Source organism: Sinohyriopsis cumingii, chromosome 5 (genome assembly GCF_028554795.1).
Source record: "Sinohyriopsis cumingii isolate HCF-2022 chromosome 5, ASM2855479v2, whole genome shotgun sequence".
Lineage (NCBI taxonomy): Eukaryota > Metazoa > Mollusca > Bivalvia > Unionida > Unionidae > Sinohyriopsis > Sinohyriopsis cumingii.
Window position 1 is genome coordinate 127,373,877 of NC_142965.1, and position 22,360 is coordinate 127,396,236.

Below are 22,360 nucleotides of genomic sequence, written 5' to 3' on the forward strand. Positions count from 1 at the left end.
AAAACGGTAAGATGGTAACGGTGCAAAATAAAGCTTCCCGATCAATGGGGGATGTAAATGTTCTATGTTAATGAAAAATGATGAAAAGGTATTAAAATGGGACGGTATATATAATGCATAAAACTGCACAAGGTGATAGCATAAAAGTTAGAGTTTAGAGTAAATATTTACTGCTTTCAGGAACTCTATAATACGAGTGATGTTTATAGTATCAAAAAGTTCTTTCATGTCATGCACAATGTAATAACGATCGCGCGTAGGTTGCAGGTCAAAACACTCTATCATAAAGTGCTTAACAGTGAATGGTTCATTGCAATAAATGCACTCTGATGGGTCTTCACCTTTTAGTATGTGGGAGTGGGTAATATAAGTATGACCAATTCGGATTCTTGCAATGACTACCTCCTCCCTACGCATGGTTCTGTAGGAAGGAGTCCATTCTCCTAGAGTTGGCTTGATTGCATGAAGTTTGTTATTCACGGCATCATTCCATGATGCCTGCCACTTCTGACGAAAGGACTTTCTGATACAAGGTTTAAAATCAGTATACGGTATTTTAAAATCAGATGGTTCTTGAGTAAGGGCCATTTTAGCAGCGCGATCCGCTTTTTCGTTACCTTTAATACCAATATGGCTAGGTAACCAACAATATATTATATTGTGGGAGACACTCAGTTCGGTATTTTTGACGAGTATGTTTTTCAATAATGGATTCTCCAGTTTTCTATTGTGTAGTGACTGAAGTACTGATAATGAGTTGGAAAAGATGATGCTGTTTTGTATTTTGTTTTCTATATGTTGCAGAGCAAGATCTATTGCTCTGATTTCGGCTGAAAAAATTGATGTTCCATTTGGTAAGCAAGCTTGCTTTGTGTGATTTCTACAAATGAAGGCTGCAGCAGCCCTTTCCTCATCCTTTGATCCATCCGTGTAAATTCTTGTGTAGTTTTTAAATTCGGTGAGGAGTTCATGGTAAGAGTTGTGGAAGACAGAAGGACTTGTCTCGGATTTTTTTCCATCATGTAGCGTAAAAAGTACTTTTGGCTGTTTAAGTAGCCAGGGTGGTGTTTCGGAGATGGACGTTTTCTGAATTTTAGAAAGATCTATTTTTGTACTGTCAAGTCTGGATGATATTCTAATGCCAAAGGAAGGTATGGCGTTTGGTTTATTTTCGTAAAAGGTTTTGTATTTGGGTTTGAAAAACAGCTGAAAAAGCATTATTCAGAGGATTTGATTTTAATTTGAGAGCATACTGTGCGGAAAGCATTTCTCTACGATGCGATACGGTGGTTCGTTCGCTTCAGCTAGTAGGCTTTCACAAGGGGATGTTTTAAATGCTCCCAGAGCCAGTCTTATTCCCTGATGATGAATTGGATCATGCATTTTCAAATATGATTTTCTGGCTGAACCATACACAACGCAACCATAGTCCAGTTTGGACCGTATAAACGTTCTATATAAATTGAGTATGACTTTTCTATCAGCACCCAAGTCAGTGTGCGCTACTACTTTAAGTAGGTCAAGTGCTTTTAAGCTTTTAGCTTTCAAGTTCTTTAGGTGTTGAATAAAAGTCAGTTTTCTGTCAAAGATAATACCTAAAAATTTGGTTTCCTCAACAACTGGAATAGGTGTTCCGTCCAGCGTGAGGTGAGGTTCATCGTGATGTCTTCGTAACTGACAGAAATGCATGCATACTGTTTTGGACTTCGAGAATTTGAAACCGTTTGCACTGGCTCAATTTTGAATCTTGTTTATATTTTGCTGAAGTTGTCTTTCAATTGTATGCATATGCTTCGATCGATAACATATGATAAAATCATCAACATTTAGCGAGCAATCCACACCAGGAGTCAAACACTTGGTGATGCTATTAATTTTGATATTGGAAAGTGTCACAGATAAAATACTGCCCTGGGGCACACCCATCTCTTGCTCGTGCAGATCTGGGAGTGTAGAGCCCATTCGTACCTTGAATTCTCTGTCTGAGAGAAAGTTGGATATGAAAAAGGGCAGACGGCCTTTCAGACCTAGATCGTGCAGGTCATTTAGTATCCCGTACTTCCATTTCGTGTCATAGGACTTTTCTAAATCAAAGAAAACCACTACTAAGTGTTCTTTCTTGATAAATGCATCGCGAATGAATGTTTCTAGTCTAACCAGATGATCGTTGGTTCTCCGGCCATATCGAAAGCCACTTTGGAAAGGAGATATTAAATTGTTAGTTTCCAAGTACCAGACAAGCCGAGAATTAATCATTCGTTCCATCGTTTTGCACACACAGCTTGTAAGTGCAATTGGTCGATAGCTGTGAGGATCTGCGTTATCTTTACCGGGTTTGGGAACTGGTATTATTGTTGCCTCTTTCCAAATTTTTGGTACATTACCAGTAATCCATAAATTATTGAAAATTTCCAGAAGGACTGTTAATGAAGGTTCTGGGAGGTGTTTAAAAAACTGGTAATGTATTTCTTCAGGCCCTGTGGATGTATCGTGTGCCTTATTCAGAGATTCCAACAGCTCAAACAGTGTAAACGGTTAATTATAACTTTCTGAGTTATTCGATGTGAATTTCAACCGTGTCTTTTCTTTGTGAGTTTTTAATCTTCTGAAGGCTTCTGAATAAATAGAGGATGAGGAATTTTTTGAGAAGCTGTCTGACAGTGTATTAACTATGTCATGTTTGGAAGTAATATTCTTGTTGTTTAGTTTGAGATGTCGAAAGGGATTGTATTTTCCCTTTGCATTTATTTTGCGGATGGTGCCCAAACTTTCTTTATAGAGGAACGAGAATTTAGAGTTGAAACATATTTTTTGTTCTTTTGCTTTCTTTAATCGTGCGGCGGACTTTGGCCCGAATCATACGGTACTTAGTTAAATTTTCGGGCGTTGGACGATTATTAAAATTTTTCAGTGCTTCTCGGCGTTGTCTAATGGCCTCTTGACATTCTTTTGTGAACCATGGTTTTGAGCTTCTTTTACCGTTTGGTGAGGACTTGAGAATTGATTCTTTTGCAATGTCGATTAAAACAGAAGTGAAATATTGAAAAGGGCTATTGTCGTTTAAAACAGTATCCCTGTTAAGCCTAGTCGAACAAAGTGTTTCAAATTTGGCCCAGTCGGCCTTCTTTAAATTCCACTGTGGAACTGCTTCGTCAATTGTAACGTCGGTGTTGTTAAGAGAGATTGGAAAGTGATCACTGTTGTGAAGGTCATCAGCGACCTTCCATTCATAGTACAAAAGCAGTGATGGCGAACAAATTGTCAAATCAATACATGTGTATGTACCCGTTCCGGGGTGTAAATACGTCGGTGTTTTGGTGTTACATAGACACAAATCGTGTCTAGAAATAAAGTCTTCTATTTTGTGGCCTCGGTTACTTATATGGTTAGATCCCCATAAAATGTTATGGGCATTAAAATCCCCGAGTATAACAAATTGTGCGGGAAGTTGTTGAACAAGTATGTCTAAATCGGTTGATACTACCTTTGTGTTTGGTGGTAAATAAATAGAACAAAAGGTAATCACTCAATGTAAAGTGACGCTTACAGCAATGGCTTGTAGATTTGTATTGATAGGGATGACGCTATGAGGGGCTTTATTGTTCAAAACAACAGAAACTCCTCCTGAGGCCCTATCAACATTTTGCGAGTAGGTGTTAAACAGATTGTAATTTTTAAGTGTAATGTTATCCGTTTCTTTCAAGAATGTTTCCTGAAGGCATAGTACTGCAGGATCATATTTGTTTAAAAGAAGGAGAATATCATTATAATTTGCTTTAAGTCCTCGACAATTCCATTGTCTGATAGTGTTTTTCATTATAAATTTAAATTAAAGATTGTGGAGCTAGGTTAGACCTTTCGCGGAATGAATTTGTTTGATTATTTCTCTGGAGGAAGTACGGGGGTGAATTTTTTGTTTGTAGGTCTGGAGCTAGGTCAGTTTCTTCTGCATCCATGCTATAATTGTCTCCAAACCTGTTATAGAGTTTGATGGGGTCATCTGACCCCTTTTGTTGCCTGTTTCCATGAGATTTGTTTTTGTTTTTAGGTGATTTCGGTGGTGGTTGGGTATTGAAAGTAGTTTGTGTAGATGCCGTGTTTTTCTGTGCTTGGTAATGAGGGGTGTTTGAGCTTGGTGTTGAATTGGGTGTTTCTGTTTGTGTTTGAGCGTTCTTCGTTGTTTTAGGATTGTTCTTCACTACAGTAGAGAAGGATGGGCCAGGATGGGCTGTTTTGGCCTGTACAAGTTTTCTGGCTTCTGGATAGGGAATATTTGCTGTGTATTTTACCCTCTGTATTTCCTTCTCCTGTTTCCAAGTATCACAATCCTTGGAATTGGCATGGTGCTCCTTTCCACAGTTGACACAATGCGGAGTTGCTCTACAATCAGATTCCTGATGAGAATGGTCTCCGCATCGGCCACATATTTGGCTTTTTGAGCAGCGGTCTTCGTGGTATCCATATTTCTGACACTTATAACATCGAAGGGGGTTTGGAATGTAGATCTTAACCTTCACTTCCAAGAAGCCAACTTTGACCACTTTGGGTACTGTTGGCTTGTTGAAGGTGAGTACAATGGTGTTGGTGTCCTGTAGGTTGTTATTACGTTTAATACGTATTCTCCGTACTGCAGTGACACCTTCATTTTTCATTCCTTCAATGATATCTGTGTCGCTGACTCCAGCCAAGTCGCGACAACGAATTACACCTTTGGATGTATTGAGTGTGGTGTGAGCGAATGAGGTCACTGGAATATCGAAGAAAGCTTTTATTTTCTTGATATTGTCTGTCTGACCTCGTCGCTCACACTCCACAAGAAGGCAACCCGATTTCATTTTTTTGATGCTCTTTGGTGTTCCAATCAATCCTGTAATTGTTTTCTCGATCACAAACGGAGAGAGTGATGCAAGCGGTTTCGTGGCATCTTTAGACTGTATAACCATGAAGCGTGGAAATGACTCCACACTACATGGTTCGTCGTCAGAGTCAGATAGAGTTTTGGATCGTTTATTTTGATTTGTTTTGGAAGTTTCCATGTTGGCTTAATTAAAATTCAGCACCCATGCTCCCCACCCACCCAGGAGCCCAACAAGGGGACACTTGTAAAGTGCCAGGGATACACAGATGCTATACTCAGTTGATAAAATTACCTTTGATTGACCCTGAAGTCGCCAATTTCTAGGGTCGGTAAAATTACCTCCAATTGACCCGTTAAGCCACCGCCTTTTAGGAAGTTTCTAAGACTTAAGAAAGGCAAAGGTAAAGGAAAAGACTATAGGGGCTACGGTGGTATCAAGAGAGATACAAGGAGAAAGATAAAGAAGGTGAGAGAGTAAATAAAGACTTCCTAGGGCTTGGCGTGACCAGCCGATTTGTCGAGACCAGGCCCATCCCGACCACCCGTCTAAGAGAAGTATAGGCCAAAGTAGCGTATTGCATGGAAAGCCTCTGCTCATCTACCAGGATCCTTTCCTCCCCCGACACGGAACGCAACCCACGGCAAACAGGTTGCTCTCTACTTAGTCGCCTTTTACGACACGTAGCGAGGCACGTCGGGCCAATTCTACAACCCCGGACCCGCAGGGAGAGAGAGAGAGAGAGAGAGACAGAGAGAGACAGAGGAGGGGGAAGGGAGAGATATTTATATATTAATTATTATCAGATCTATTTATTCATCTCCCGTTCCATTCTAAAATTAACTCATGGCCTGCCAGCAGGTTGGACAACCTTTTAAAAGCATGAGAAAGTGTAAAGGACAAAATTCTGCCAACTATAAACTAAATAAGCAATTTCTTCTCCACATTAAATACTTTTTCAATGGCAACTTGTTCAAAGACCATGAAGACATACAAAAGGAATTACCTTATTAGATCCGCTATTATATCCTGCGTTTCTAACGCTGGCCCACTATTTATAGTGTCTTCACTTTGTTGAAAGCTACTGCCCTTACCTGGTAAAAGCCAGAAAAAAATCAAATTAGGCAAAACGTTGTATTTAAAATACGAGACAACAACATTCTTTATTTCAGTTTCCATTGCAAGTTAAAGATTTTTCTTGACACATTTGTGTTGTTTTTCTGACACTACAATATATGATAAAAACGTAAAGACGTATATCAGTATATCAATACCTGTTTTTATGGATTTAATGTAGTTTCATTTTTCAATTCAGCCTCACGAACATTGAGAGAATGTTCTCGTTCCTTTCGTTTATAATCAAATTCATTCTAATTTAGAACTAATGGCGATAAGATATTACTCTGTCTCACCATCCTAACTCACGGGCATGTGGAATACTTTGGACTTCTAGGCATTGTCTCTGTATTTGGGGTGTGCTTATTACAATCTTTCTCTGTAAAACACAATTCACCGTGTGGTAATTACATCTTCCTTGTAGAACACAGTCTACCGTGTGCTTATTACAATCTTCCTCTGTAAAACACAATTCACCGTGTGGTAATTACATCTTCCTTGTAGAACACAGTCTACCGTGTGCTAATTACAATCTTCCTCTGTAAAACACAATATACCGTGAGGAAATTCCATCTTCCTTGTAGAACACGATCTACCGTGTGGAACGTGCAGTATTTCTTGTAAAACACAATCTACCATTTTAAATTTATAAATACAATCGTTATCTGTAAAACACAATCTACTATGTGGTGATTATAATTGTCTTCCGTAGAACACAATTTACCGTGTGGAAATTACAATCTTCCTCTGAAGAATGCAACCAACTCCTGAGTTATTACACATATTCTTACCTGGTTGGAAAATAGCGCCAGCTGCTACACCTAGGATGCTTCCAATGGTATTCGTTATCACTATGAAGATGAAGGAAACCAAACTGATTTTTCCATTTGACTTGGGATCCAATGAAGCTGTCCCTATTGTTAGGAAAAAATACCATATTGTGTATAATAACCCTCGTTTGTCTTTATCCGATGTGTCCCGGCTGCCAAACAAGAGGTCGCAAATTCAAACTGGCAGCGGCATCTAAATTTGTTTTATTTTTTTCTATTTTATTTTTTGTGTTGGGTTTTCAATGTTCAAACTTTATTTTAAACTCGCTCATCCAATTTTTTCATTTTTAATACTTTTTTGACTTTTGTGTCCCGGGCGCCAAAAAAGGAGGAATTTGAATTTTCTAATTGTTTTTAGAAACAAAATGTTTCTTCTGTCTTTCTTTTATACTGGCTCTCAACACATTTTGTTTTATTTGTCATTTTACTTTTTTAAAAATATTTTTGTGTTAAAACATTTTTTATTATTTATTTTATACCTCACTACAAAAAATTAAGCACACATATTAGATTCTGATAGCAGAACAAAATTTTAAAATTGTAACATAAATTAATAAGTCTTACGCAGATTATCCAGTTTCTGTTGTATAAACAATAGTAAAACTTCTTTATACCGACAAGCGAAAATAAAAATAACTGACGTACCTTTTTTAATCTGCTGTGTACTTCTTAAACATAAACTTCTTTCATATTTGTCGCATATTTCATTTCCAATCAGTTCAATTAGGACACATATTAACAAGACGGTGGCCTTATCGCGATCAAAAAATCAAAATATTATCAGTGTACATCACAAAATTCTTCACAAGGTCGTTTGCGAGAACATGATAAATGGTGCACTTCTAGGGTTGTATTCTATGAAAATTTTACAAAAACATTAAACATGAAATTAACTTTTTCAAGAAGTGTTCCCATTGCGTTTTAACGATAACGTGTTTTTTAAAATTAACTTTTATGACTTCCGTCCTAGGACGGGCAATTAAACTAGTTATTAATACTGTGCTTAGTAGTAGTGTTGTTGCTGCCACCACTGCTTTTAATTGCGCTCCTGCGTCACAGATAACAGTACCACAATCAATAGAACTACAACTATTATTTAATGCTTATTTTTTTCTCAGTTACTTTTACTTTGTTAGAATCGTGCAATATTTTTCCATACTTCACGGCTTCAGATTACAAGACACGTATGTCTAAAATTGTATCGTGTAATATGAACTACTTGCAAACAATGTACGCTCATGTAGCAGTGGTTGAGCTTTTGGTTTACTATATTTGCTTGTGGATGAGCAAAACAAGCTGTTTTGTTCATCTGAAAACAGAAATGATCAAGTTAACGATGTGGACGAGTTCACTGAGTCTCGAATGAAACTTTCAAAGAAGCAAAAAAATAAACGTGATATTCGTAATGTCCACAACAACTGTAAGTGACGCTGTATTGAAACTACCATTCTTATCATTTGAAGAGTTATTTAGGAGCAATATTCGTAACCTTTTGCAAATAGAATGGTTCCGACTATGACCAGTGCTGTCTGGGATCTATAACAGTAGCATCAAACAGCATAATGAGGCCAAGGGATATCACATATCTATCAGAGAAGAACCGCTGTACCAGTCAGTCAAAATAATACATTCGAGAAAATAAAATGGAACTGAAGGTTTTGGTAGACAATTAGGAGGATCAGAGCCAATGAGCCAAGACGACGAAGATGTCGTATTTCCGCTAGCTGTCACACAGTAGCTGCTTTGCAAATTTGCCAGCGTAAGTTTCTTGATACACTGTTTTGTATGCAAGCTAGCGACAGAAGCCATACAGGTCATGTACTTAAGTGAAAATAAAAATGGCAATAAAATATACTTACATTTGAACATCTTGAATTTCCTCAAAACGTATTTGCTGTTAGTTAAGCAAATCCGAATTATATGGCCCATGTCATGGGTTCCAAAACTTGATACACTCCGCAAATTTTACAGTAATTTCTACAACATCCCTAACAGAAATCACATTCTCTTTAATTCATTCAAAACTAAACGAGTGTGTTATTCCGTAGCGTCTTTTGATAATTTCATTTAAAGGAATTAACATTTTTCGCACATTATTGTTCAAACAATCAATGACAGAACAGATGTGCGGTTGATTCAATGCCAGTCCACTGTTCAAATCACATGTACATCGTACGTAATTGACTCAGCTAATAATTCCAGTCCATCACAAGCAGAGAAGCGAAATTGAGTTGGTCAACAGAGAAAAATCTATCTATCCCAGACCAATCGGAAAAGTTATTTCAAAGCTCATTCGTACAAAATATGACTTTAAATGTTAGTTTAAGTAGACTAAAACAAAAACGTTTTTTAACTAAAATCAGGCGTGATGAAATTCAAAGGTTGATGGGCGGTTGTTTATGCATTTTAATATAGTAATGTGTATGGATGAATCTACGGATGTTTATTTATTTTGGAATACAGCTTAAATTCAATTACTTTGCTTCTTGCAGTGTGTTCGTTTTGTCTTGTCATGCATTCTGTTAACCATTAAGCCTTAGGTGGAAAAACAAACTGGGTATATAATAAAAGCTTAACTACATTTAAATGGGAAGATAGGTCGTGCAGTATTATTAGAAAAACTCGTTCATATATTCCTCGAACAAATGCAGTAAAATATAATTATCGCTACCTACTGCTACTAATGAAACAACAATTACTACCAGTTGTACTACCACAAACACCACTACTATCACTACTGCTACTGCTACTACTACTACCATTGATACCATTAATAATAATAATAATAATAATAATAATAATAATAATAATAATAATAATAATAATGATAATAACACCACTACTATCACTACTGATATTGCTACTACTACTAGTACTATTGGGGCCCCGAGTGGCCGAGTGGTCTAAAGCGCTCACCGTTCCGGATCACTGCCATCTCACCTCTGTCTGTGTGGGTTCAAGTCCATGGCTCGGCTAGCGTGGGTACGTGGGAAAGCCTGCCAGTAGCTTCTCGTAGGTCGGTGGTTCTTCCCTGGGTTTTCCAGGGTTCTTCCTCCACCAGTTATACTGGCCGCCATGTATAGCCTATCTTGTGCTGAAAAATGGCGTCAAACCCTAGAACAACAACAACTACTACTATTGATACCATTACTACTACTACTACTACTACTACTACTAATAATAATAATAATAATAATACCACTACTTGATTTGTTCCAAAAGCTAATTTGAAATCCCACTGTCTTCCTATTTTCTAGTTAGACTCATTACAACTACTACTATTGACAATACTTACTACTATTAATGACACAACTCTTACAACCACAACTAACACCATCATAACTGCAACCACCATTACTACTACAGCAACCTCTACATGTATCTCGATGGCAACAGAAATATTTCAATCTTTTTCAGAAGCTTATATAAAATCCCACTGTCTTCCTATTTTCTGATTACAACGGACTGGTTATAATTGACTGATGTTTTTTTTTTTTTTTAAATGTTGATCTTGTATTAACGATGTGCAAAGTAATAATTTTTTTTTCTTGCGGGGGGGGGATGAACTGCACAGAGATGGTGTACCGTATATTTTGAATCAATATTAAATTTCACTGAATACGATTACGTATCACAATTGTGTGTGTACTGGCATGCCCTTGCGCATGCGAATCATCTTACCGGAAATGACGCTACACACTATCAGTGGAACTATCATCATCTTCAAGAGTCGCAGGTACAGGTCCCCAAGAAAACCTAAAGAAAACACGAGAGTATTTATTTAAAATGTCTGATAATGTTTATGACTAGAAAGCGAAGAATCTTTACTTTTATTATTATTATTTGCGCAATAAAAATTCTTTTTTTTTATAAAAGCGATTGTTTCACGTCATCTGTGCATTAACGAATACTGCTGGAATCACCAGATTAGCAACAAATTTAATACTGCATTACTTATTACAGATTAATAAAATACTTCATATGCCTCGGTGAAGGAAACAAAATTTTCATCCACTGGGGTCAGAATTTAGAATCTGACTGAAGGATTTAGGCTATTCTACCCTAGGTCTGAATTTGGCTTCAGAGTCAAGGATTTAGGATACTCTACCCTATGGTCAGAGTTTGGCTTCAGAATCAAGGATTTAGGAAACTCTACCCTATGGTCTGGATTTGGCTTCAGAATCAAGGATTCAGGAAACTCTACCCTATAGTCTGAATTTGGCTTTAGAATCAAGGATTTAGGATACTCTACCCTATGGTCTGAATTTGGCTTCAGAATCAAGGATTTAGGATACTCTACCCTATAGTCTGAATTTGGCTTTAGAATCAAGGATTTAGGATACTCTACCCTATGGTCAGAATTTGGCTTTAGAATCAAGGATTTAGGATACTCTACCCTATAGTCTGAATTTGGCTTCAGAATCAAGGATTTAGGATACTCTACCCTATAGTCTGAATTTGGCTTTAGAATCAAGGATTTAGGAAACTCTACCCTATAGTCTGAATTTGGCTTCAGAATCAAGGATTTAGGATACTCTACCCTATGGTCTGAATTTGGCTTTAGAATCAAGGATTTAGGATACTCTACCCTATAGTCTGAATTTGGCTTCAGAATCAAGGATTTAGGATACTCTACCCTATGGTCTGAATTTGGCTTCAGAATCAAGGATTTAGGATACTCTACCCTATGGTCTGAATTTGGCTTTAGAATCAAGGATTTAGGAAACTCTACCCTATAGTCTGAATTTGGCTTCAGAATCAAGGATTTAGGATACTCTACCCTATGGTCTGAATTTGGCTTCAGAATCAAGGATTTAGGATACTCTACCCTATAGTCTGAATTTGGTTTCAGAGTCAAGGATTTAGGATACTCTACCCTATAGTCTGAATTTGGCTTTAGAATCAAGGATTTAGGATACTCTACCCTATGGTCTGGATTTGGCTTTAGAATCAAGGATTTAGGATACTCTACCCTATAGTCTGAATTTGGCTTTAGAATCAAGGATTTAGGAAACTCTACCCTATAGTCTGAATTTGGCTTCAGAATCAAGGATTTAGGATACTCTACCCTATGGTCAGAATTTGGCTTCAGAATCAAGGATTTAGGATACTCTACCCTATGGTCTGAATTTGGCTTCAGAATCAAGGATTTAGGATACTCTACCCTATAGTCTGAATTTGGCTTTAGAATCAAGGATTTAGGAAACTCTACCCTATAGTCTGAATTTGGCTTCAGAATCAAGGATTTAGGATACTCTACCCTATGGTCAGAGTTTGGCTTCAGAATCAAGGATTTAGGATACTCTACCCTATAGTCTGAATTTGGCTTCAGAATCAAGGATTTAGGATACTCTACCCTATAGTCTGAATTTGGCTTTAGAATCAAGGATTTAGGAAACTCTACCCTATAGTCTGAATTTGGCTTCAGAATCAAGGATTTAGGATACTCTACCCTATAGTCTGAATTTGGCTTCAGAATCAAGGATTTAGGATACTCTACCCTATGGTCAGAATTTGGCTTCAGAATCAAGGATTTAGGATACTCTACCCTATGGTCAGAGTTTGGCTTCAGAATCAAGGATTTAGGATACTCTACCCTATGGTCAGAATTTGGCTTTAGAATCAAGGATTTAGGATACTCTACCCTATGGTCTGGATTTGGCTTCAGAATCAAGGATTTAGGATACTCTACCCTAGGGTCAGAATTTGGTTTCAGAGTCAAGGATTTAGGATACTCTGTCCTAAGGTTTGTATTGGGCGCAAGTAAATTTGACTTTGCAGAATGTTTGATGCAAATTTCTAAACCCAAGAGTGGAAATTCGCTATCCACAGACATATGTGTAATGAAGGATTATTATTCACGCATGGTTACATGGAGTAAGTTATAAGCGAAATTATTCCTTGCTGATACAAATAAAGCAAGAACTGGACAAAATAAGCGTTAAGAACCATCGTTAGAATACAACTGATAATGTTTGGTTTATACCACAAATTTGATATTAATAAGGTACTGAGGTCAAAATGCAGATATACCAGATATACGTCAACAAAACGATTCGTAGTAGTATCCGCCAATATATATATATATATATATATATATATATATATATATATATATATATATATATATATATATATATATATATATATATATATATATATATATATATGTATATATGCATTAGAATTTGTATATGACTGTAGATTGTATTTTGGGAAATATTGGTTTGTGGATAAGACCTTTAAATATATAACTTTTGTCCATGATTGTAAGTTGTAAATAAGACGTTGATATAGCTTTATGAGTTCAGAATATTCAAAAAAAAAAAAAACAAGTGACAGAAGTTTCAAATTGGAATGGCTTCTATATATGCATATATATGCATTAGATTTTGTATATGACTGTAGATTGTATTTTGGGATAATATTGGTTTGTGGATAAGACCTTTAAATATATAACTTTTGTCCATGATTGTAATTTGTAAAGAAGACGTTGATATAGCTTTATGAGTTCAGAATATTCAAAACAAAAAACAAGTGACAAAAGTTTCAAATTGGAATGGTGTCTAGGGAACTTAAGAACATTCTTCTGTGTCTCTATAAATATATGTTTTCTAATCACGTATTGCTTCCTGTTAAATGTTTGTTGTATAATCAGTCTCTGGAATTATTTAAGTTGTGTTCAGATATAATTCTCGGGGATTTGTTGATATAATTAATTGGAATTACTAAAGTGCTTGTTGACTTCTAAACTAACAAATTATTTTAGACCCATTTTGAGGACTCGTTTAAAGACATTCTAGAATGCGACATTGTGGTACATCAGGACATTCATGACTATTGGTTTGCATGTGGAATATTCTATACGTTTGAACTTTTGATAGGACATTTAGGATTATTTGGGATTAAATTCATAATGCTGTAAGTATTCTCAGATTTATACTTTGTAACTTGGAAAATACATAACTGGCTGATTTTACTTGAATTGTACGTTTCACTCTCCTTGCGTTACTTATTGTAAGACATAGTCGCGTAACATTATGCAAGAGAAAGGTAATCTCATGATATTTGCCATTGGTTTTCTTCATTTAAAAAGTATCAGCCACATAATGGAATGGGAAAATATCAATATTTTACACTATTCTATAGATGCCATCACGTTATTCGATATTTTCTCATGCTGCACGATTACTTTACAATACCTGATTAAATTTGTAGGCTTTTATTTAGTTAAAAGCGACATGAATCACAAAGAATATAACAAAGATTTGACTTCTCTAAATGCCTCCTTTCTCCAAAGAAATCAATTAACAGTCGTGGAACGTCACGCTTGAATAGACTATATAATGCCACTGGAGTGAGAAGAAATTAAGATTAAACGATACTGGTTTTATCTGTAACACTGTACAAAAATACCCCCGTCCCCCTCCTCCACATCCCGAAATGAAAATATTGGAAAGCTAGCTGCACATGTTTTAACATTAGTTAGCTTGGCAATACGATTTAATTGTATAGTTTATGTTGAGAACCTCCTTAAAAATTATTGAATGTAACACTCATGAAGATAGTACTGTAGAGAACCTTTTTTTAAAAAAATAATAGAATGTAAAACTCATGAAGACAGTACTGTAGAGAACCTCCTTAAAAATTAATTGAATATAACAATCATGAAGACAGTATTGTATAGAATGTATTTAAAAAAATAATTCAATGTAACACTCATCAAGACAATACTGTAGAGAACCTCTTTAAAAGAATTAATTGAATGTAAAACTCATGAAGACAGTACTGTAGAGAACTTCCTTAAAAATTAATTGAATGTAAAACTCATGAAGACAGTACTTTAAAGACCCTCCTTAAAAATTAATTGAATGTAAAACTCATGAAAACAGTACTGTAGAGAACTTCCTTAAAAATTAATTGAATGCAACACTCAAGAAGATAGTACTGTAGAAACCCTCCTTAAAAATTAATGGAATGTAAAACTCATGAAGACAGTACTGTAGATAACATCCTTAAAATTAATTGAATGTAACACTCATGAAGATAGTACTATAGAAAACCTCATAAAAACCAATAATTGAATGGAACACTCATGAAGATAGTACTATTGACAACAGCATTAAAACAATTGAATGGAAAACTCATAAAGGTAGTACGGTAGAGAACCCCATTACAACCATTAATATAACTGAACACACGTGAAGATAGTACTTTAGAAATATCCATTAAAAGCAATTATTGAATGGAACACACATGAAGATAGTACTGTAAAGAACTTCATTTAAACAATTGAATGGATCATTCATGAAGATAGTGCTGTACAGAACAGCATTAAAACCATCGAATGGAACGCTCATGAAGATAATGCTGTACAGAACAGCATTAAAACCATCGAATGGAACGCTCATGAAGATAGTGCTGTACAGAACAGCATTAAAACCATCGAATGGAACGCTCATGAAGATAGTGTTGTACATAGCCTCATTAAAACAATTGAATGGAACATTCATGCATATAGTACTGTACAGAAACTCAATAAAACCAATAATTGAATGGAACAATCATGAAGATAGTACTGTACAGAACCTCTTTAAAACAATTCAATGGAACACTCATGAAGATAGTACTGTACAGAACCTCAATAACACCAACAATTGAATGGAACACTCATAAAGATAATACTGTACGGAACCTCAATAAGACCATTAATTTAATGGAACACTTATGAAGATAGTATTGAAGCAAAACTCATTAAAACAAACCGAATGGAACACTCATGAAGATAGTGTTGTACAGAACATCATTCACATCAATAATTGAATGGAACGTTCATGAGGGCAGCATTTATCAAAACGTTGTCTTCACAATTAGTGGAAATGGTAATTTAGACAACTGTCAATTCAAATTCAAGTCCTCAGAAATTTTCAAGACACAATCAACTTTATCAATACTTTCAATGATATAAATGTGCCAAATAGTGTAGCAATATCGAGCACATAATGTATATTCTGTGTTACGTAACAACCCATATATGTGTAAATAATTGTTTGACTGTCATACAAAGCACATCTTAAAAATACAACCAAGTTTAAGCCATGACATGTATAAAATAATGACATTATTAAAAGCAATCTCAGAATTCTAAGAAAGTATTGCAAAAAAAGACATCAAAGTCAGATATAGAATACAATCGCATCTGGACTCGAGGCAAAGTCGGTCAAGTGGTCAAACTCGAGCACATCGATACAAAGATGTAGTTTCCATTTTATAACGTGTATAACTGTAGCTCTTAATACCTTTGGCACTTTGTTTTTCAGTTTGTGAGAAATTCTGAACACTTACATCTACCGATCTGCCATACTATTATTATTTTCTGGACTGAGTAATTATATAAATATTAGAAGAAAAAAGAACATGAAGTAGTCAGTATGACCTTAATGTTTTCCGATTGGTCAATTATATAGTTCGAAACTTTTGCTGTGGCTGTCTATTCAGCAATAAGAAAATTGAAAATCTGCATATATGACATGTGAATAGACGAAACTTCATGAAAATAAGATTAGGTTCGAGAATTGTTTTACATGTTAAACATGATCTGGCTGTGATGTTTGTTTTTTTCCTTTAATCGGAGAAATTATAACTAAAACGTTAAAACTGAAGGGAACATACCAATCCACATCAACTGATCGGAGGAAGGTTTTGTTTCTCTGATTCCAAATCCTAGTGCAAAACCCAGAACAACTCCACACATCGTCAAAATCAGAAGCAAGTTCTTCCGCACATGCCCAAAACACTTCTGGTGGTAGCCATTACAATGGTGTGAACGAGCTTCCGTAACTTTTTCCATATTTATTTATCAAATGCCCATACAATTTATGTCTGAAACAATACAGAAAAGGAAGAAAATTAATCTAAGGATACACTCGGACTCATGAAGGCGTATTAAATAAACTAGTTATATATGCTTTGTTTTCCTTTCAACTTTAAACACAGATGATGGTGGTATGTTCGATAATCGTCCTGGCCGTCAGGGCATGTCCTTTTGAAAGACACTTTGCTCCGATCTCTTCGGCTTTCCTGAGCCAGTCATAAATGTGTTCATGGTGTCGTGAAAACCAATCATCCATTTACGGTACGTATGTATTCCTATATATTAGGTCTTGCTATATGCATTGACCAAACAAAGACACAGAAACATGTTCGCTACCACGTCACGATACGCATGGTAACATCATTCGAAAAGAGGATCTTCCCGTCTGTCCGATGCCCAAATTGTCTGGTTGAACCAACAACAAACGTAAAGTAGCTATCGTTGTAGAAAGCGTAAAATTTGAAGAAGCAATAAATCCTTTGGAGGACCAACATCTGTTTAATGTTGTTGTTTACCGGGCAAGATAAAAAATGAAGGAAAGGGGAACCACGTGGCTGAAACGATTACTTTTGAGCGATTGGTGGCGAAATTCAAATTTCTTCTTTAAATACAGCATTAGTGAATTCATTATTTTGACTTGTATTATAGATGAATTCGTTATATGGATCTGTTTGAGGGAGGTATTCAATATACTGACCAGTATAAAAATTCCGATTTGATATAATCCATGTAGCAGTTGTTTTATATATATATATATATATATATATATATATATATATATATATATATATATATATATATATATATATATATATATATATATATATATATAGTTGTTGTAGGGTTTAAAGCCATTTTTCAGCACAAGATAGGCTATATATGGCGGCCAGTATAAATGGTGGAGGGAGAACCCGGGAAAACCCCGGAAAGAACCGCCGACCCACGAGAACATACTGGGAAGCTTTCTCACATACCCACATTGGCCGAACACGCACGAGACTCGAACCCACGCATACAGAGGTGAGATGATCCGTAACGGTGAGCGCTTTAGACCACTCGGCTAATATATATATATATATATATATATATATATATATATATATATATATATATATATATATATATATATATATATATATATATATTCTTGGGTGGTAAATGCTCGACGGATGACCTGTGTTGTATTCTCAGTAGTATTTACTGGACCGCTTTCACGTGACCTTTAATGCCTATGTATCACTCGTATTAATTTGCATGTCACGTGTTAGCTTACGTGTGTTTATTCGCGACGTAATGCAAAGTATGAGTTGGAAAGTGGAGCCGTTACAATTAAATACTCAAGAGAAACTATCAGAAGCAATTACAGCAATAATTTATTTGGAATACTTCTAAACTTAAAAGCCGTCAAAGATTCCATAGCTGTTAATTAAAAATCAAAATCCGTTAGCGTATCCATAGTTGTAATTTACAATGTAACGCCTTCAGCGTATCCATAGCTGTAATTTACAATGTAAAATCCGTTAGCGTATCCATAGCTGTAATTTAAAATGTAAAGACTTCAGGATATCCATAGCTGTAATTTACAATGTAAAATCCGTTAGCGTATCCATAGCTGTAATTTATAATGTAAAGACTTCAGGATATCCATAGCTGTAATTTACAATGTAAAATCCGTTAGCGTATCCATAGCTGTAATTTACAATGTAAAGCCTTCAGCGTATTCATAGTTGTAATTTACAATGTAAAGCCTTCAGTGTATCCATAGTTGTAATTTACAACGTAAAGCCTTCAGCGTATCCATAGTTGTAATTTACAATGTAAAGCCTTCATTGTATCCATAGTTGTAAAATTTACAATGTAAAGCCTTCAGCGTATTCGTAGTTGTAATTTACAATGTAAAGCCTTCAGCGTATCCATAGTTGTAATTTACAATGTAAAGCCTTCAGCGTATCCATAGTATTAAGAAGAAAAAAATAGGTTTGTCTGGACGACCAACTGTCGCCGATTTTCTTACCGACCCTTGAGCGTTTTTCCACACGGAGCAAAAAAAAATAATAGTAATCAAACAGAATTCCCGAAACTGATTTGTGCATCACCTGAACTGGTTTAGCCCAGTACTTGAAAAGGGTTAGTACATTACTTTATACTAATCATTATTATATGTGCAATTTAAAAAAAAAATACCTACCCTAATTTTAAAACTTGTGCGGTAGGAAACATATATGTTTTTGCCTAATTAAAATATTAAGCCCGTCGGCGTATCCATAGCTGCTAATTAAAAATTAAAACTGGTCATCGTGTACATAGTTGTTAATTAAAAATTAAAACCCGTCAGTGTGTCCATAGTTGTTGATTATAAATTTCAAGCTGTCAGTGTGTCCAAAGACGTTAATTGAAAAATAAAAGCCGTCCGCGTCAATATAGCTGCTGATTAAAATTTAAAAGCCATCAGCGTGTCCATAGCTGTTTATTGAAACCTAAGATATCATTATACTTGCTTAACTAAAACAAAATGGGAGAAACATATATAGGTTTGAGAAGAACGCATGTGTTTTATGATAGTTAAGAAGTGACTCCTGTGTGGAAGCTACACTTAAGTAAACGTTAAAGCACGTGATTTTATATTTAATCGATGAAAAATGACCTACATGTGTGAACCCTTTTCTCCTCCTATGATAGTAATTTAGTAAGAATGAAGTTCATCAGCGGCCATATCGGATAACAACCAACATAGTTTGCTGTTAATTAGGCGGAGAATGCAATGTTACAACTCTATGATCATAAAGTAAGTAACAGAAAAAATCAAAACGATCAAGTTTAGTACAACTTAACAAATAATTATCAAAATCATAAATAAAAATGTGAGAGATACTTACTTTCTTTAACTCTATAGGGACCATAATACCTAGAATGAAGAGGACTGTGAGGAATGGGCAATATCACCGGGTTACAAACTTCCTTTCTTTCTAGTTTTGCCATGCCATCATTTCATTTGAGATTGCGTAGAATGGAGATTATTTCTTGCCATTTCACAAGCCTTCGATAGTTTGTGTAAGGCAAATTAATACCTAATTATTCGACAGCTCCGATAGACAAAGTGGTTAGAGCGTCCACCTCGGATGATGGAAGTCGCGGGTTCGAACCCCGGCCGAGTTGTACTAAAGATTGATAAAAATGTTACAAACTTCTGCCTCGCTTGGCTGGTTAGTGTTAGAAATGGCCGGCCTGGTGTCACGATAATGTGAATGGGTGGGTCATCATGCTACATGTCTGCGGCATGATGCCTTAGTGCTAGACATCATTATAAACTATCACACTGCAGACATCGTAGCGATATGATTAAAATGAATTTAAAGCTACATTAAAAATCCAAATCACACACACACACACACACACACACACACACCGATTCTTCTGTTAAAATAAGTTTATCTTTCAACAACTTCAATGGTCCACGAACAGTATTTGTCCGAAAACAAGTTCACAAGGACTAAATCCAAGGGACTCTTGAACTGACTCCATAACAGCAAACAAAAATAACATCGTCCATATATTTTCTGGTATTATGTCCTTATAATATTTTTTAAAGTCTGATGAAATCTTTCCAACGCCCCTTGGCTTTCAGGGTGATACGCAGAAGACTTGACATGTTGAATGCCTAATCCATACATAACTTTTTGGAAGATCCCTGACGTGAAATGTGAACCTTGATCAGACTGGATGGACTTAGGAAGGCCAGAACGTGTTAAGAGGTTTATTAAAGCTTTGACGTTAGTTTTGGTCTTAACACTCCATAAAGGAATATGCTCTGGAAACCTTGTCGATGACACATTATGGTCAACAAGTATGGGTTGCCTGACTGTCTTAGAGAAGGGACCTACACAGTCTACCATTATTCTACCATCTGGTTCGTCAAACGCAGGAAATGGTTGTAGATGAGCTTTAGGGGTATTTTTGGTTATGTTTTCCAAACTTTTTGACAAGTGTGGTAAGATCTACAGTATTTAGAAACATCACTCAAAATTTTCGGCCAATAAAACTGATGTAATATCTTGCAATGGGTTTTATTGACTCGTTATCAGCGGGTACCTCGGGAAGTCACCATTTTCTCATAAGGACCCCGTTTGTTTAAAAAAACATAGCAAGTAGGTACCTCTGAAACACATAGGAGATCTCATGATCCTTTTTATGTTCTTTATTAATCTTTTTAGATCCACAACACATTTAAAATAGTTGTTCTTCTTCCCTACCAAACTCGACATGGGTTTGGGTATTTTCTTTCTTGCAATTCCGAAACCACTGTCGATATGCCTGAGGTACCAGCTCATAACCCTTCAATTTACATTCCTTGACCACGCACCATAATCAGCACTTTCATCTGTTGACAGTGAAGTATAGACTTCACGAGATTTGCCAATAAGTACAGTCTGCAATAACAAAGTCAACTGATCTCTTGGCCATTTTAAATTCAAGACTATTTTATTTTCAAAATGTGAATAATATTGATCTTCGTCTATTTCTTTAAAAGGAGTGACATTATATGAGTAACATAAAAAAAAGAGTTTTCATGAGTGGAGTGGTTTATGCTTGCCAGTTCCAATTCTTTTAATCTTATTTGAATATTTTTTACTTTCTTTTCTTTTTGTATTTTGAAACTTCATTTGAATGTCTTACTCTTCTCTTTAAATGTGTCTCTCCCTTTCTGATATTGCAATTTATTTCGCATCTGTCATACTTATTTTTGAATTTCTCTCTCTCTCTCTCTCTCTCTCTCCTGCATTTGTAATTTCATCCCCATCTCTTGTTCTTCTTGTTGAATTTGTCTCTCTATTCTCTTTTTCATGCTCAAGGTGCCTTAACATCATTTCATTCTTGCGTTTTAATTTCAATTCCATAACTTGCAAGTTAGCGTCAGATGAGGACTTACTATAAAAAAAATCAAACAACCTTTACCCAAAGTATTCTTTTCTACCAAATATTGAACCAAGATATTGTTTTTTCTTGTTTTAACAAAGCTGGCTTTGCCTCCAAAAGATATGTTGCCTGGCAAGCTAAAGAAATTCATTCTTTTTCAAGGACTCTATCCGTCTCCAAGTAGGATTTTAAAAAAAAGTTCTGCAAATTAGGTGACATTGTGAAAGCTTATTGGTTTCACTATGTAAAATCAAAAGAGCAGGGGCAGAAAAAGTCCGAAATAATACAAATTTAAAGTTCAAAACAATTTTAATTTCTCATAAATATTTCTAAATTTCGTGTCCCAGACGAGTCATCAATGTCTGTCACTACTCTATCGTCATAAACTAAGTCACAGAAAGAAGCAAAACAACATGTTTTGTAAAGCGTAACAAATAATTGAATTATCAAGGTCATAAATAACAACGTGAGAGAAACTTATAGTGTTTTGGAATTAATCTAAAATAATCCTGATAAAGTTATATGGAACTTCCAAAAGAATGAAAAGTTCCATATAAATTTAAAAACCGGAAATGTACTGGTCTGCCAAGAATCGTGACACTGTCAAAATAGCCTTGTCAAACGCTCCTTTGAATAATTCAGAATAGATCCAGAATATAATTGTAGTCCAAATAATGAACAATTTCTATTTCCACAAGCAAATGTTTGTCCTCTCGAATAATATCTAAGTACAACAATAAAAGAAAACACGTATGCAGACTTGCAAGAGA

The 22,360-nt window shown here is 35.6% G+C and overlaps 1 protein-coding gene across 1 annotated transcript in view; it reads right to left on the bottom strand.

Annotated features, from left to right (window-relative positions):
• The window catches only part of LOC149800160 (excitatory amino acid transporter-like), a 56,605-nt gene extending 39,925 nt beyond the window's left edge, over nt 1-16,680 (bottom strand). Inside the window, exons 1-4 of the mRNA XM_089959758.1 lie at nt 16,475-16,680; nt 10,484-10,558; nt 6,764-6,886; nt 5,863-5,950 (exon numbers count right to left, since the gene is read on the bottom strand). Coding sequence (XP_089815884.1) covers nt 5,863-5,950; nt 6,764-6,886; nt 10,484-10,558; nt 16,475-16,652 — 464 coding nt within the window. The 5' untranslated portion in view covers nt 16,653-16,680. The remainder of the gene's footprint in view (nt 1-5,862; nt 5,951-6,763; nt 6,887-10,483; nt 10,559-16,474) is intronic.
• Between the last annotated feature and the right edge of the window lie 5,680 nt (nt 16,681-22,360).